This window comes from Uloborus diversus, chromosome 10, assembly GCF_026930045.1.
Source record: "Uloborus diversus isolate 005 chromosome 10, Udiv.v.3.1, whole genome shotgun sequence".
NCBI classification, from domain to species: domain Eukaryota; kingdom Metazoa; phylum Arthropoda; class Arachnida; order Araneae; family Uloboridae; genus Uloborus; species Uloborus diversus.
In genome coordinates this window covers 27,034,058-27,048,444 of record NC_072740.1, presented here as the reverse complement: position 1 = coordinate 27,048,444, position 14,387 = coordinate 27,034,058, and the positions used below count along the sequence as shown (strand labels likewise).

General features: G+C 33.1%; 1 protein-coding gene across 1 annotated transcript in view; it reads right to left on the bottom strand.

Moving 5' to 3' along the window:
* LOC129231391 (serine/threonine-protein phosphatase with EF-hands 2-like) overlaps positions 1-14,387 on the bottom strand; it is a 162,996-nt gene that overhangs the window by 57,574 nt on the left and 91,035 nt on the right. The window contains exon 6 of the mRNA XM_054865694.1: positions 6,509-6,675. Within this exon, the coding sequence (XP_054721669.1) occupies positions 6,509-6,675 (167 nt within the window). The remainder of the gene's footprint in view (positions 1-6,508; positions 6,676-14,387) is intronic.

The window sequence follows — 14,387 nt, the reverse complement described above, 5'->3', positions numbered from 1 at the left end:
GTACAAAAGCTTTCCAAATCAACACATTTAATACCGTAAGATCCCCAATACGTAAGGACATGTGTAATGTAAGCAACACTTACTAAAAGAGAAATCAGAGGGATAAAAAGAAGCTTTATTGAAAAAGTAGCATGGAGCGCAATGCGACTGAAGGCCGAAACATCCCTGTGATGGGTGTCCAGCAAGAAACATCCGGTCTTTAGTAGGGGATATGATCTCCCCCGACTGCTAGGCAGGTTTCACAGCGTCTCCCCATGCTGAGAATGAGGGTGTCAATGAGTTGTTGAGGCATTGCTGTCCATTCGTCTTGCAGCGCCAATCGAAGCTCCCGAATCGTTACTGTGGTAAGGTACGAGCTGCCAAGCGTCTGCCTAGAAAATCCCATACATGCTCGATGGGATTGAGATCCGGAGATCGTGCCGGCCAATCCATACGTTCAATATCCTCACTCTCTAAGAGCTGTTCGGCAGCTACTGTGCGATGACATGGTGCATTGTGGAACTGCGGACCCATAGCGCCTCTAAAAAGACGCACATATGGAAGAAGAATCTCGTTATAATAACGGGTCCCGTTGACTGAACCTGCGTCGAAGATGTGAAGGTCTGTACGACTACCAAGCATGATGCCTCTCCAAACGAGAACACCGCGACCTCCATACCTGTCCCTTTCAATGATGTTCGAGGGATGATTGCGGCTTCCCCGCTCTCTCCAGATGAGTTTGCGATGAGAATCGCTACTCAGACTGAATCTGCTCTCATCTGTAAAGAGTACTCGTCCCCATTCATTGTCTCTCTAATTCCGGTGTTCCCGGCACCACAGAGAACGCCTTCTCCGATGGGCAGGCGTTAGAGGTACACACCGTATAGGGCGTCGTGCAAACAGACCACCACCGTGCAGTCTTCTGGCCACGGTAAAACGCGCTATCGGTCGTCCAGTCGCCTGTGTCGTGTGTCTAGCGATTTCTCCCGCTGTCTGCCGCCTGTTTCTTCTGGCCTGTAAGACAATATACCGGTCATCTGCGGGTGTCGTTCCTCGTGGACGACCACTACTGAACCCCCGGATAGCTGTTCCTGTAGTTTGAAATTGTCTCCAAAGTCGTGAAACGATGCTGTGAGCAATTCCGAACTCTGCAGCCACACTTGTCACACTGCGGCCTTCCTCCAACTTCCCAATGATTCGACCTCGGGTAAAAGCATCCAGATGTCGTCTAACAGATTGATTATTCGCCATTTCTCGCTGAGGCAGCAACTCGGTGTGATTTTAACTGCTATACGGCGTGCAATCTCTTTGCCAGAAATACTGATCTTACACCGACAACATGCTTTATACTACTCAGACACTCCCCCATTACGTCTGCTTGCATATCTGCGCATGTGCTACCGTACATCACCTTACTTAATCTCCTGATTGGTCTTTCTGTCCGCTCTGCCTCTTCGTTCAGCTGATATGCTAATTTTTCGACTTCGTCCTTAATTTTTGCATACCAGTGTATATATATATATATATATATATATATATATATATATATATATATATATATATATATATATATATATATATATATATATATATATATATATATATATATATATATATATATATATATATATATATATATATTAGGGTGGTCCTTATTTATATGGGAAATTTTTTTTTTCGGAATTCAACAAGTGACGCTCCCTAGTTTTGTGACACTATAATAAAAAGTAACGTGTGCAAAATTTGAACTCGATCGGTCAATAATAACACGTGCCCCTAGGCCGTTGAACTGTAACACTTTTGATAATTTTCTCACAAATCTTCGAGTTTTTACTTCAGACCCAGTACATCGTTTCTCCTAGGTTTGCAAAATATTTTTACAGTGAGGTAGCACTAAAGTTAATCTTTTTAATTACTTTATATCATCTAAAGATTTTACGTTGAATAAGAATAAAATAATGCCTTAGAAACGTTCCTTAATCGTACGCTTTTCTCATTGTATCTCGATAGTGTGTATTTTTTTCCGATAGTCTTGGACGGTCTGTAAAATCAATTGTTTTTGTGACTCATAATTTGGTAAATTAGTTGTGACATTCTTCGATTAATAATGCTCCTCTTTCAATTGTATCATTCACAATTTTCAGTATTTTAACAATCTCTCTTCCCTTTAAATAGCTTCCTTCATTTTGCCGTGAATCAGGATCAAATAAGAAAAAATCTTTTAGTATTTGTAACTTATCAAACAGTTTTATTGACTCGTAATTGATTCTATAAAGAGGAAGATCTTTACTAAAAAAGTATTCCAAATCATCTACTGTTATCTGAAATTTGTTAAACAGTCATCATACACGTCTTTCTTATCACAAGCATTTTTTAGACTAGTCATGATTGGGTTGCTGCGAAAAACCATATCTTCATACAGCATTTAATTGTAAAACAGTTTTGAAGGGCTTTGTTTTCACGTAAGGTCAATTTAAATTGTTTCCTAAAAATAAAAATTTTCAAACAAAAATTCCTTTTGCCACCCATGTGGCTCAGGGATAAGCTCCAGGTTGCCGAAAACATATCCCTGTAGGAGGAAATTTACTAAGAAATATTATTACAAGTTACGAGAATTCTCTGTAATCTTTCTCAATTCCACTTTTTACGGACAATAATATGTCAGCAACTTCGTCTTTTATAATTTAACTGGTATGTGTACTTGATTGAAATGTTATAAATTCTGAATGATGGAGATCTTTCCACAAAGTTTTGAAGCGTTTAAATAATTGAATATCTGATGTAGAACTAAGAAAAGCAAGAACTTCTTTAAGGACACACTCTGCAGTACGATTTCAAGTGCATGATGATGGTAATCCAAATGTAATATATCACCGTTCAGTTTTTGCTCTAAAAAAATGCATGCACAATTTATACGGTCGGTATTGCAAGTCGTTGAATCAAACACTACAAAGAGCAGTTAGCATTAAAGAACTATCATCTAAGATATCATATACAACTGAAGAAATATCTAAGGAATTCCGAGTAGCTGTTCAATATTAGGACCTGAAGCTATCACTAATCCTGTCGGCGTTCTTTTTCCAGTTACATCTGAATGTACCTTTGTATCCCAGTGAATAACTACAAAATCTAAATTTAAATTCATGAAATTTAATTTTATCTCTCGAAGATTTTCTCTTGCTCTCTTAAGGAATGTACGATTGATCACTAGGTCATTTGGATTTAAATTTACTGCATCTACATAGGCTGTAAATAAATGAACATCTTTATCCCTAATATGGCATTTGTCTAACAGTGATGAAAGGCGAGATGATATCAATAGTTGGCAAGCTTTTTTGCATTGTGGTAGACCAGCTGTAGAAAACAAAAGTTCAACAGGTTCGGATAGATACCCATTTCGGTTTCTATATCTTGTGAATCGCAAGAATTTGATGATAATAAAGGACTATGTACTGAAATAGAAGAAAATTAATTTATAGATTTCTACATTGTTCCGATCTGGATATTTTTTTTAATTTATATTTTAGCTATGTAAAATACAGTATATTTTTAGATTGGGAGTAATCGAGGATTTTTCGAAATTTATACTTTAAAAATTAAAAATTGCATAAGCATTTAGGTATGTTTATAACTAAAGAACAGCGGATTAAAATATAATTGGAATTACTTATATTTATAGCATTGAAACTTCGCCACTCTATTTGCCACACCTATTACATACACGGGGAATTTTGTAAATCAACACCCCCAAAACCTGGAGGAGGCAATTTGTTGTTGTCAAAGATCATTCATTAATGGCCTAGGCCATTCATTAATGGCCTATAGAATCCCTTGTGTTCATCTTGGTGGGAGGAAACGTTCCCCTGTCGCTTGGTTGGAACAAGCGCAGAAAAGCGGTACGCTTGACCCAAGACCATTGGTGTACATGTACCCTCTGTAACATGTTAAATTTTACAGACTGAAAGTGAGAGAATGGTCAGTCTGGAAGTAGCAGCACCTATTGAGGTTCAATTACTTTAAATATAAAATGTTAGAATTTTTTTACATAAAAATGAGAAAATCCGCTATTTTTTCTTCGAAACTCAAAAAAGGGGGCCCTAGGGGCACGTGTTAATATTCATGGATTGTCTTAAAATTTTGCAAGGATCATTTATTTGTATAATGGAACAAATTGAGGGGGCGTCGCGTAAAATATCTGCAACTTCAAAAATAAGGACCACCCTAATATATATATATATATATATATATATATATATATATATATATATATATATATATATATATATATATATATATATATATATATATATATATGTATATATATAGACCGCATAAAAACAGGTTTGGGTGTACGATCTTTTACACTGCTTGTAAGTAACGCTTTATTATCAGTTAGGCATTCTGATGAGGATAAAATCACGATCCAGCGATTTTTTGCTATCGAACATTGAAAAAGGGGGAGGAGAGGGGTTAGCCTTAATTAGTGCACTTTCCTTATATATTTAAAGAAAATATTAAAGGTAATTCGTTAGAGATACAGCCTATAAAAATGTTTTGGTTAATTGCAATTACGATTTTCCATATTACTCGGATTATCCTGATTTTGGTCATCCGGGTTGCCTTTGTTCCCAGTTAGTCCAGATAAATGAAGTTGTTCTGTTCTGGGTGAATCAAAAAGAACGGTGAGGTTTCAAAAGGCTTACAAATTTATGAATATTTTACTTACAGCTTTTCTGGTAGAGAGTGGATGAGAGAGCGAGTTGTAAAGTATGAACGATTAATTTTCCATTTAATGTAACGAACTCGGAAATTTTATTTTGATTCGACAAATTACAAAATTTAATAAGGATGGAATATCATATTTGAGATAGCATCTCATAATGCTAACTATCGAGTTCAAGTTGGAAATTTATATGCCTTCGCTCTTATTCAAAAATTCTTCCCCACATAAAACGAAAAAAAATGATTAGAAAAAAATGATTAAATTTTTTCCTTAAAATTAATGTCAACGCTTTAATTATTAGACTTAAAACACGGCTTTTCGTTACCTTGGAAATGAGAAGAAAGTTTTAACATCAAGCGACGGTCTTGGATGTTTTAACTAAAAATAGAAACTTTAATTAAGAATCGATTCAACTTGACTATGTGGAAGCCGAATTTTTCTTTTGTATTTTTAGGAATTTCGACTGGTATTTTAAACAACATTTACGTTAGGTTAAAAAATTAGTAGGTGCAAAAGTGGGCTGAGCACTTAAAATTTTCTCTGTGCTCATAATTTTCATTGGCATTTCACTTTCAAAGCTTCATTGGCATTTCACTTTCAATAAACAAATAAACTGAACGTCAGTAAAAGAAAAAAATAGGATATACGAATGAAAAATAACTACGTAACCAAAAATAAAATACACAAGTTTATTTTTATTACGCAGCAACAATTTTGAACGCACAAAAACAAAAGACAGAGTCATATCATTCATTTTTAGGAAAACATTTTCCACAAATACTTTTTTTACCAACAGAATAATGCAAATGTTTGCTATATTATATCAACAGTAAGGAAGTTGTTCATTTCAGTCCCGCAAAACAGGGCAATCATGCATATATTAGACATTTATTTTTTTCTACAGTTGTTTCCCAGTCTGGCTATTCAAAATAACGTCGTGTATTCGAACATGCTCGACTGCAACATCGTTTTGAACTGAAGTTATAATGAAAAAATCTTAGACCCGTCCCCTATCTACGAATGTCTCTAGTTGCGTGCACCTCTGAGCAGTAGGAGAAAATGGGATCAAAGAGAAATGGTTTTGAATGCTAATCAAGTGGTCGTTTAATTTAAGCAAACCTCGAGCTTAGTGTCATGGGAATAGATTCGAGATGACGCCCTGTTTGCAAGGGTGGAAGGGGTAATGATTGATACTGCTAATTTATGCACTTACTTGAATAGTGAAGAAAATGCAGGAAATTTCTAAATTGTGTGTAAAGACAATGACTGAAAGCTAGATATTTTACTGCACAATTACAAATTATTACTTCGGTGGGAGTAACTCGAAATACGAAGGTTGAAGAAATTTCTGTTGTCAATTCAAAAAGGAGGTTCATATATTTTTTGTAACAATTATCGTATTCTGTTAAGATGTTTATGTTGCTGAAATAAAACAATCTAACAATAAAAATTAATACACATTCGACATTCTGATTTTTTAAAAAAAATATTATGACAGGTAAAGTATTCTAATAAATTAAGTTTTTTCAATGAAAACGACGTTTTTTGACTCGAAAGGTTATGAAAAAAATATCTTAAAACGAATGAACGGATATTCTAGAATTAAAAATAATTTTGTGTCGCATTTTTCATTTAACTGGGCAGAAAGGAAAACGAAACGTTGCAGTCCATATTTAGGTATTTACCTTGATAACTAAGAAACAACAAGCAAAACGCGTAGTAAGATAGAATCGATCCTGTTTTTGTTTTAAACATAGCATGAGGACATGTAAAATAATAGAAATGAAATCAAGAAATCTCACTTACCTAATATTCATGCTGAAATCCTCGTGATTGCCTCTATTCAGGAATACTGCATCAGGCCATACAATAAAACAAGCCAAAAGTAAAACAAGAACTTCTATCGATTGCGACCCACGATCCACAAAATCGCCATTGAATATGTAAGGACTGTCTCGTGATGGCAAACCGTTCTATGAAAAACCAAATATAGAAACAGTTATCTTAACACTACATTTACTATTAAAGCAGTAGCATTTCTTTTTAGTGTAAAAGATTGGTGAGTACGTTCAATCAACATGTACAATTATAGATTTTGCAAAAAGTATTTAAATACGTACACAAAAATCAACAAAAGAAATTATTTTTTGGAAGATAAGGATTGTCTTTGTGAGAGACAAAAGAAAGTACAATATTCGTTCCAACTTTGCATGCATGTGAATGTGAGCGTTCCTACATGAGCCAAATGTAAGGCAGAGAATATTTTTACCATAAAATATAGAAATATTTATCTAAACACTACATTTAACATTAAAGCAGTAGCATTTATTTTTAGTGTACAAGATTATTGAGTACGTTCAACCTACATGTGCAATTATAGATTTTGCAAAAAGTATTTAAATACGTACACAAAAATCAACAAAAGAAATTATTTTTTGGATGATAAGTATTGTCTTTAAAAGACAAAAAGAAAATACAACATTCGTTCCAACTTAGCATGCTTGTGAATGTGAGCGTTCTTACCTGAGCCAAATTTAAGGCAGAGAATATTTTTACCATAAATTATGCACTTTTTTGTTTTTCTTTTGGAAATGCAATTCCACCGAACTTTCATTGTCTGTTCCGTCTGAAAATGACTGTCGGAAAGTGCAAATAGCACAACTTAGCTACATTTTTCTTGTTTTGTGAAATAATCTAACAATGTCCTTCGTTTTAAATAAAGTGCTTCCATAAACACGATATTTGCAAAGATTAGATCTCGTGAAGAAGAATAAAAATGTTTTTGGAAACTCAGAATGTCTTGAAAACCAGCTTACTCCAAATACTTGAATTTCAAGAGGAAAACACTGGTCGAGCTTTAATCGGGATGAACAATTCCAACTAAGCTCCATTTTCGTGATGTAATGCCGTGCATAGTTTTTGTTTTTATTTTTTTCTTGTAGGCTGGCAATTTGTTGTATTAGGTTTTGTTTCGATTGATTTTTCGTTTTATTGAACTAATTTAAAAATGCAGAAAACATTTTTGCGTCTCGATATGTGGAGAATTCTGTTTAAAAATAAGGAGTCTAGTTTATTTTGATGTCAAGAACTTCTCTCTCTCTCTCTTTGTTGAATTTTGGTTCTTGTGTATTTTAAACCTCTTGACTGTTGGTTTAAACAGGAGAATTGGAGCTCATTTTCGGAGTTAGCTATACATACTACATAATCTAAAATACCATATATAAAAATACATATCCTATGTACTCACATCCTTTCCAGAGAAATTGATTTGACTCCGTACTTGCTAATTACCTTTATCTATAACTTACCTCCTTGTTTAAAAATATCAATAACGGAGATAAAAGTTGTAAATTCTAAAAATAAGACAAAAATAAAAAATAAAAAGACAAAAAAGCAGACCAAGAGTAAATAAATAGATTAAACGAGTTTCAAAGTTACCTTGTAGTAGGTAAATTCTGTATCAGACTACGTGTACATATAATAGCTTCTGAAGGAAGTAGCTCATTTGTTTTGTGATTTAAACTCGGTCAATAACAAGACCTCAATTCTTGATATTGACTGAAGCTATTATTCCTCAATAATAGCTTCTGAAGGAAGTAGCTCATTTGTTTTGTGATTTAAACTCGGTCAATAACAAGACAAACAGTAAGCCTTCAACGTTCATTTATTAAAAAAAAATAATTCAATTTTTAGCGGTTCAGATATGATTAATGTAATGCACTAAGGTACAAAATTTATTGTTTGTTACGACACAGAATTTATGCCCATTTAAGAAAAAAATTATGGGAAAAATATTTTTTCAGAAATCATGGAGGTTACAGAATATTCTTATTCTGAGTATTTAAGATTGTTATTTGAACAGTTTAGGAAAAATCTGCTATGTTAAACACTGCTATAAGAAGTGTTGTGGATTATGAAGGAAAGAAAACATTTATCAAAGTATAAAGCAACTGAGCTTACCTAACTTGTTTCATTGAATGCAAGAAAAGTTGAGAACAACAAAGAAAGATCCCTCATCTGTCTTTAGAAATGCATATGCAATAATATTGCCGCTCATCAAAAAGTGAAATTGTTTGCTTTTTGAAGTTCAAGCTAAAACTTGCTAACCATTATGAACTTGTAAGGAAAAATTCAAAGTGCTTTCCGAATCGTTGATAAATCTATAAACCCAATGCAGGGTATATACAGTGCAGGCCAAATTATTAGACTGAAGAGTTTTTTTTTTTTTTTGTACTAAAATACTATTTATTTTACTGTTAAAGTACAGTACATACTGCACACTGATTATTACGTTATTTTAGCATAATTTAATGTTTGCAGGGGGCAGCACTGTCTGCTTTGTTTATGTTCTTTGTTTATCTACCTACCAGGAACATAACCTCAATCAGCTTAAACAGTTCACTAGTTCTTTTTATTAGTGTGTTCTGTTATATTTAAAGTTAGTTTTAGGTAATTAGTGAGTATATAGTGAGTATAAACAATTTTTACCTTCTTTTTTAAAAAGTTAAGAAATGGTGTAAACCTTGTGAAAAGAATGCCATAAAGACTTAAAATGCTCATCAAGAACAAGGGAATGCATACTAAATATTAGATAATTATTTCACTGTTTGTTAATGTGTTTGTAGTTCTGTAATCAATAAAGAATTTGCTTTTAAAACAGTCTTAGTCTAATAATTTGGCCAGCACTGTAACGTACGGAGATAAAATAGTGTCCATATGTATGTTCTTTATACAGATCCAGTTTATGTCAAATGCTCTCCAAATTCGGCACGAAGGTAATTTAACGTCAATAGAGTGTCGTAAGGTTTTCGACAGTTATACAAAATCCTAAACTGTCCGAATTTAGTTTTCGAACCAAAAATTTACGTATAATGGAGGTTTTTTCTTAGCTTCGATAGAACTACCGTACTGTTTCATGCTATTGAGAGACTTACAAAAACTACTCCAGATAAATTTACATAACTCCTTTTGTCGAAGTTTAAAGCTCCTAAATTTATTAGAAAAAGCGTTATAAAGCATTTTTAAGTAAGCATAAGCAGAAAGTAATTTACAATAATGGTTTCTCGATTTTTTCATCATTTGAGCGAGTTATAATCAGTGTGAAAAAATAACCATCGTGAAAAATGAAGTTGAATTTAAATAAGTTTAGTTATGTAATTGTCGTCTGCTTTTTGTGTCTTCAGATTTAATACAATTGCCTGTTCAATAAATAGTTAAGACGTAGTGTAACTATCAAGATCTATTGTAAGGTTTATTCTAGAAAGTAGAAAAAAATCATTCAGAGAATGGGGTTTAGTTTTGGAAAGAACTTGAGCTGCTAAATGTTAAATTTCAGAAAAAAATGTATTTATAATCTGTGATTTCTTTTTCGGAATTTCTCTTTTAAACTGAAATTCTTCGCCAAATGAAACTGTCAATTACGAAATGAAGCCAAATGCTAACACTGGAATACACTTATTTATCATTTCATTATTCAACACGACTTCGACGTCTACATTTGGGAACTTTTTCACGTCTCGTGACGCTATGTAGTGCACAATGCAATTTTGTCACCCTTTTAACGGAAAAGTGACCGTTTTTGGTTTAACGGATTTTGGAGATTTCTCTTTCCCGATGCAATTTGGATGAAAACAATGCTCAATTCATGCTTAGTTCAATGAAATACAAATTAAAAATATAAAAACTTTTGATTGTTAGAGAACTACAGAGATTATGTACCTGCTTATATTTGTCATTAGGGACACGTTTGCAAATTAAAATGCAATGACGGGGATTTTCAAAAGTACGCGTTTACATACAGTGCCGGCAAAAAAATCTTTACATGTGGTTGGCAATAGAAAACCTGACATGCAAACTTCTTGTCATGATTTTACTTGGCATGCTCACTAGTGATTTTACCGAATACCGAATATTCGGTTTAGATTGTAGCCGAATATTTGGTATTCAGTCAAATCATTAGTCATCATGCCAAGTGAAATCATGACAAGAAGTTTGCATGCCAGGTTTTTAATTGCCAACCACATGTAAAGATTTTTTTTTTTTTTTTGCCGGCACTGTAATATCCCACTTTGCACTTGGTAAGGAGTAAGTCCGAAATCCTACCTGTAATGAGCGCACTTTTTGGGCAATGAAAATGGGTTCTACTTCCCTACCAATCTCATTAGCAGCGTTCATAACGCACTTTTCGACCCGGTAAATCTCCGTTCCGGCTCCACAAAAAACGATTGAAAAATTCCCCGTTTCCATGTAAAAAGAGGTTCTCACATTGTAGCAGAGAAAGCGGTTTTTACCGTGCATCCTTAGCGGCTAGTAGACGAACTTGCTTCGCGTAATGCATTCTGGATAAAAGCATCGCTTTCACTCCAGAAGCTAGCAGGAGTAGAAAGATTCCATATAAACCCCGCAAATAGCCGCAATGCGGTGAAAAGCAGGTTTTTTCCGGGGTCGAAAGTGTCCATGGAAACGAGGAGGGGGGGGGGACACTACCATCTTCGTGGTTCATCCGGTTACTGGGGGATAGAATTCCGGGGGCTGCTGTCATTTAACATTTTGTTTTTCTGAAAATTATAAAATTTAATGGAATATATAAATATGATTTTTTTTTCGGTGTAGAAGAGTTACTTATGTTCATGCATTGATCTTTTCAGTCTCTCTACATCTTTAGACCGGTTAAGATAGTTGTTGCCAAATTTCAGTTATTTATATGAATTGAACATCACAATATCTTGCTTAAATGGGTCTGATTATGCAAAGCAAAACAAAAAAGCAAGTTGAAAACTCCGAATTTTATTTTTTCACAGAAATTCATTAGTCAAGTTATTCATTATTCATCCACTGAAATTGGTTTAACAAATGTGAATAATGAATTGTAGCTATGAGTTACATTGTATGTAAAATGTGAAATAACTTGGACTGCGGGATAAATAACATGGACTTAAGAATGAATTTTCACTTTTTTTTTCGCAACTAGAAGATCCATCAGCATATCCCTTTAATACAGAACTTTAAAGCATATTTAAGCCATAAAGTATTTCACTTTTTTCATTTGAGAAACTCAAAGAAATTACTTTCGATGGGAGAAAAAAATCTGTATTAGATCACAAAGAAAAACAATCTAAAGATATCTTCTTTTAGCAGAGCAAAAAAGTGCTTCAATAACAACATCATAAACAAATGGTGCAATTTTTTTTGTAAGCTTTTATTTTTAGATAATGTCCCTTAAATCAAGCGCAAAGTAGAATATTATTTCCTTGCAATGCGCGTAATGTACGAGAGAAATTCTTAAATCTCTCCCTTAAATGCAATATCTCGAGCGTTTTATTCCCCATTATTCAGCTAACATTTGTCGCTGTCAAATTAGGTAGCAAAAGAGAGACAATAAGATAAAAGTAGCTTTCTTGACATTCTAAGGTCTGTTATGAAAATTTTATTTACGTAGTTTTAACGAAGACTCGAATCAACGTCGAATGTCACCTTTCTTTCTTTCTTTCTTAACAAGAATAACAGCCGAATAACGAAGGGTGTTCCTTTCCCCCCTCCCCCCATGATTATACCATCAGTTTTCATAACTGAAACTAATATTTTAATAATTTTCATTGCTTCCCCATTTTATAGTTTTTTACTTTTAAGAACTTTTGTTTAACCTTCTTCAAACATCGGGAGAAAAGATGGGAGGAAGATAGACGGTGGCTACATCGGAACTACACTGTAACGAAATTTAAAAACTGTGGAACCACAACAAAAAATTGGTAATAACTTATTTCTAACGACTATTAAATCATCAAGACATCTGGCATTTTTTCTTGTTCTTGTTCTAATCTTTGAAGAATTCGTCAGTACCTTCGACCAGCACCTTTCTTGGTTGAACCCAAAATGTTTAACGGGAATTTAATTGTTCAAAAATATGTGGCCTTTTTCTTAAAAAAATTAAAGAAAATGGTTGATGCCCAAGCATTTTTTTTTTTAAATTTCAATAAAAATTTGAGAAAAAAATTAAATATAACAAATTTTTTTAATGCAGGTTTCAATCACGAACGACTGGGGGGGGGGGGGGGAGATTATGAAATTTCGACAGTTTGTGAGAAGGGGGACCAAGAAGTGTGACATCACACATTTTGATTGAAAAAATCGCATTTTTATGTCAATATTAAACATATTGCTATACAAAACGTTTTACTGTACACGTAATGTAACGTGACATGTTAAAATGAGAGAGGAGGGGGTAAGGTTAAGTGTGCAATTTTGTAACAGGGGGGGAGGGGGTTAAATATGTATCATATCATCTCTTTGGATATTTGCCGTGTCATCATTTTCAGTAAAAAGGATATTCTAATTTGCTTTTTCTTGAATGTCACAGAAGTTTGATTGGTTCAAATTTTTCAATTCAAAAAAAAAAAAAAAATGTGTTACATGGAAATTATTCTTATTGCATGCGACTTTTTCAAAAGCAATTTTATACGAATTTTGATAAACGCATTGCAAAAATATTGTTAAATTGATTACATCAACAAGGGTTTAGTTAAAATTACTTGAGTTGATATCAGGAATATCTGCTATAAACCCACTTGTTTGCACAGATGAAAGCTTTCCCTTGTAGCTCCAAAATGGAACACGCAATTTTTATAGCAATTTGCGTCAAGACACATTGAATTTGTTTGTGTATAGAAAGTGATCCTTTAAATATTTTCAGCTCACTCAGTATGGTAGGGCCCTTAGGCTCAACAAATTGCATTGTTTGAAAGAGCAGTCTTTTGTAATTAGGCAAATTAAGTTATTATACTTTTGAAATCGTTTTAGGTGAATCAAAGTGTTTTATAGTCATCTTGAGTTGTTGAATCAACTACACTAAATGAGTTTATCATCGCTGTAATAAAATGAAAATAGTTTTTAAATGCTTCTTAAAATTAATGATTTTGTTCATCGTTTTTTAAACTAAAATAATTGACTAGTGGTTTGGTAAGTAAAGTAATTTTCTTTGTACTTTCAAAAATTAAGCTTTCGTAGTACTTGATGAAACATACTTTTTAATACTTTATTGAAATAAAGTAACGTGTAGATAATATGTGAAACGAAATACCTTTTTGCTACTTTACTAAAATGAAATATTTTATTAGTACTTCATTAAAATATTTCTTTTTTTAATTATAATACTATTAATTGCACGTAAGTACATTAAAATTTAAAAAAGGATATAAGAAGAAATTCTTAGCATTCCTTATTATTTACAAAATGTTCAAATGTTCAACAGCTTTGCGGGGGGAAGTGGCAAATTTCAAAAAAAATTTAACGTCTTAATAAAATAATTCAAGTTTATTTATGTAACAATAATACAAATTGAGATTCAATGAGAATTCAGTAAGCTAATTTTTGTGCATATTGATATTGGTTTACGAATCGAGTTACGTCATATCGAGTATTTTTACGTCCATTTTTGTTTTACATGCTCAGTTAAACACATCTTAGAAAAAAACTTTTGAACCAAAACATATTTTACGACTTTTTTTACTATAAGTACTTACGATGTGGGATCTTCATTGCGTGACTAAACTATCATTTTGGTCATTTAAGAACTATCGTTCGTGATGTCATGAAATTTTTCTATTAGGTTTTGATCTTAGAGAGAGGAAAAGTACTATATTTTAGAGATATATCTATGAATGACGACATTAATGTACTTTTCTAGCAT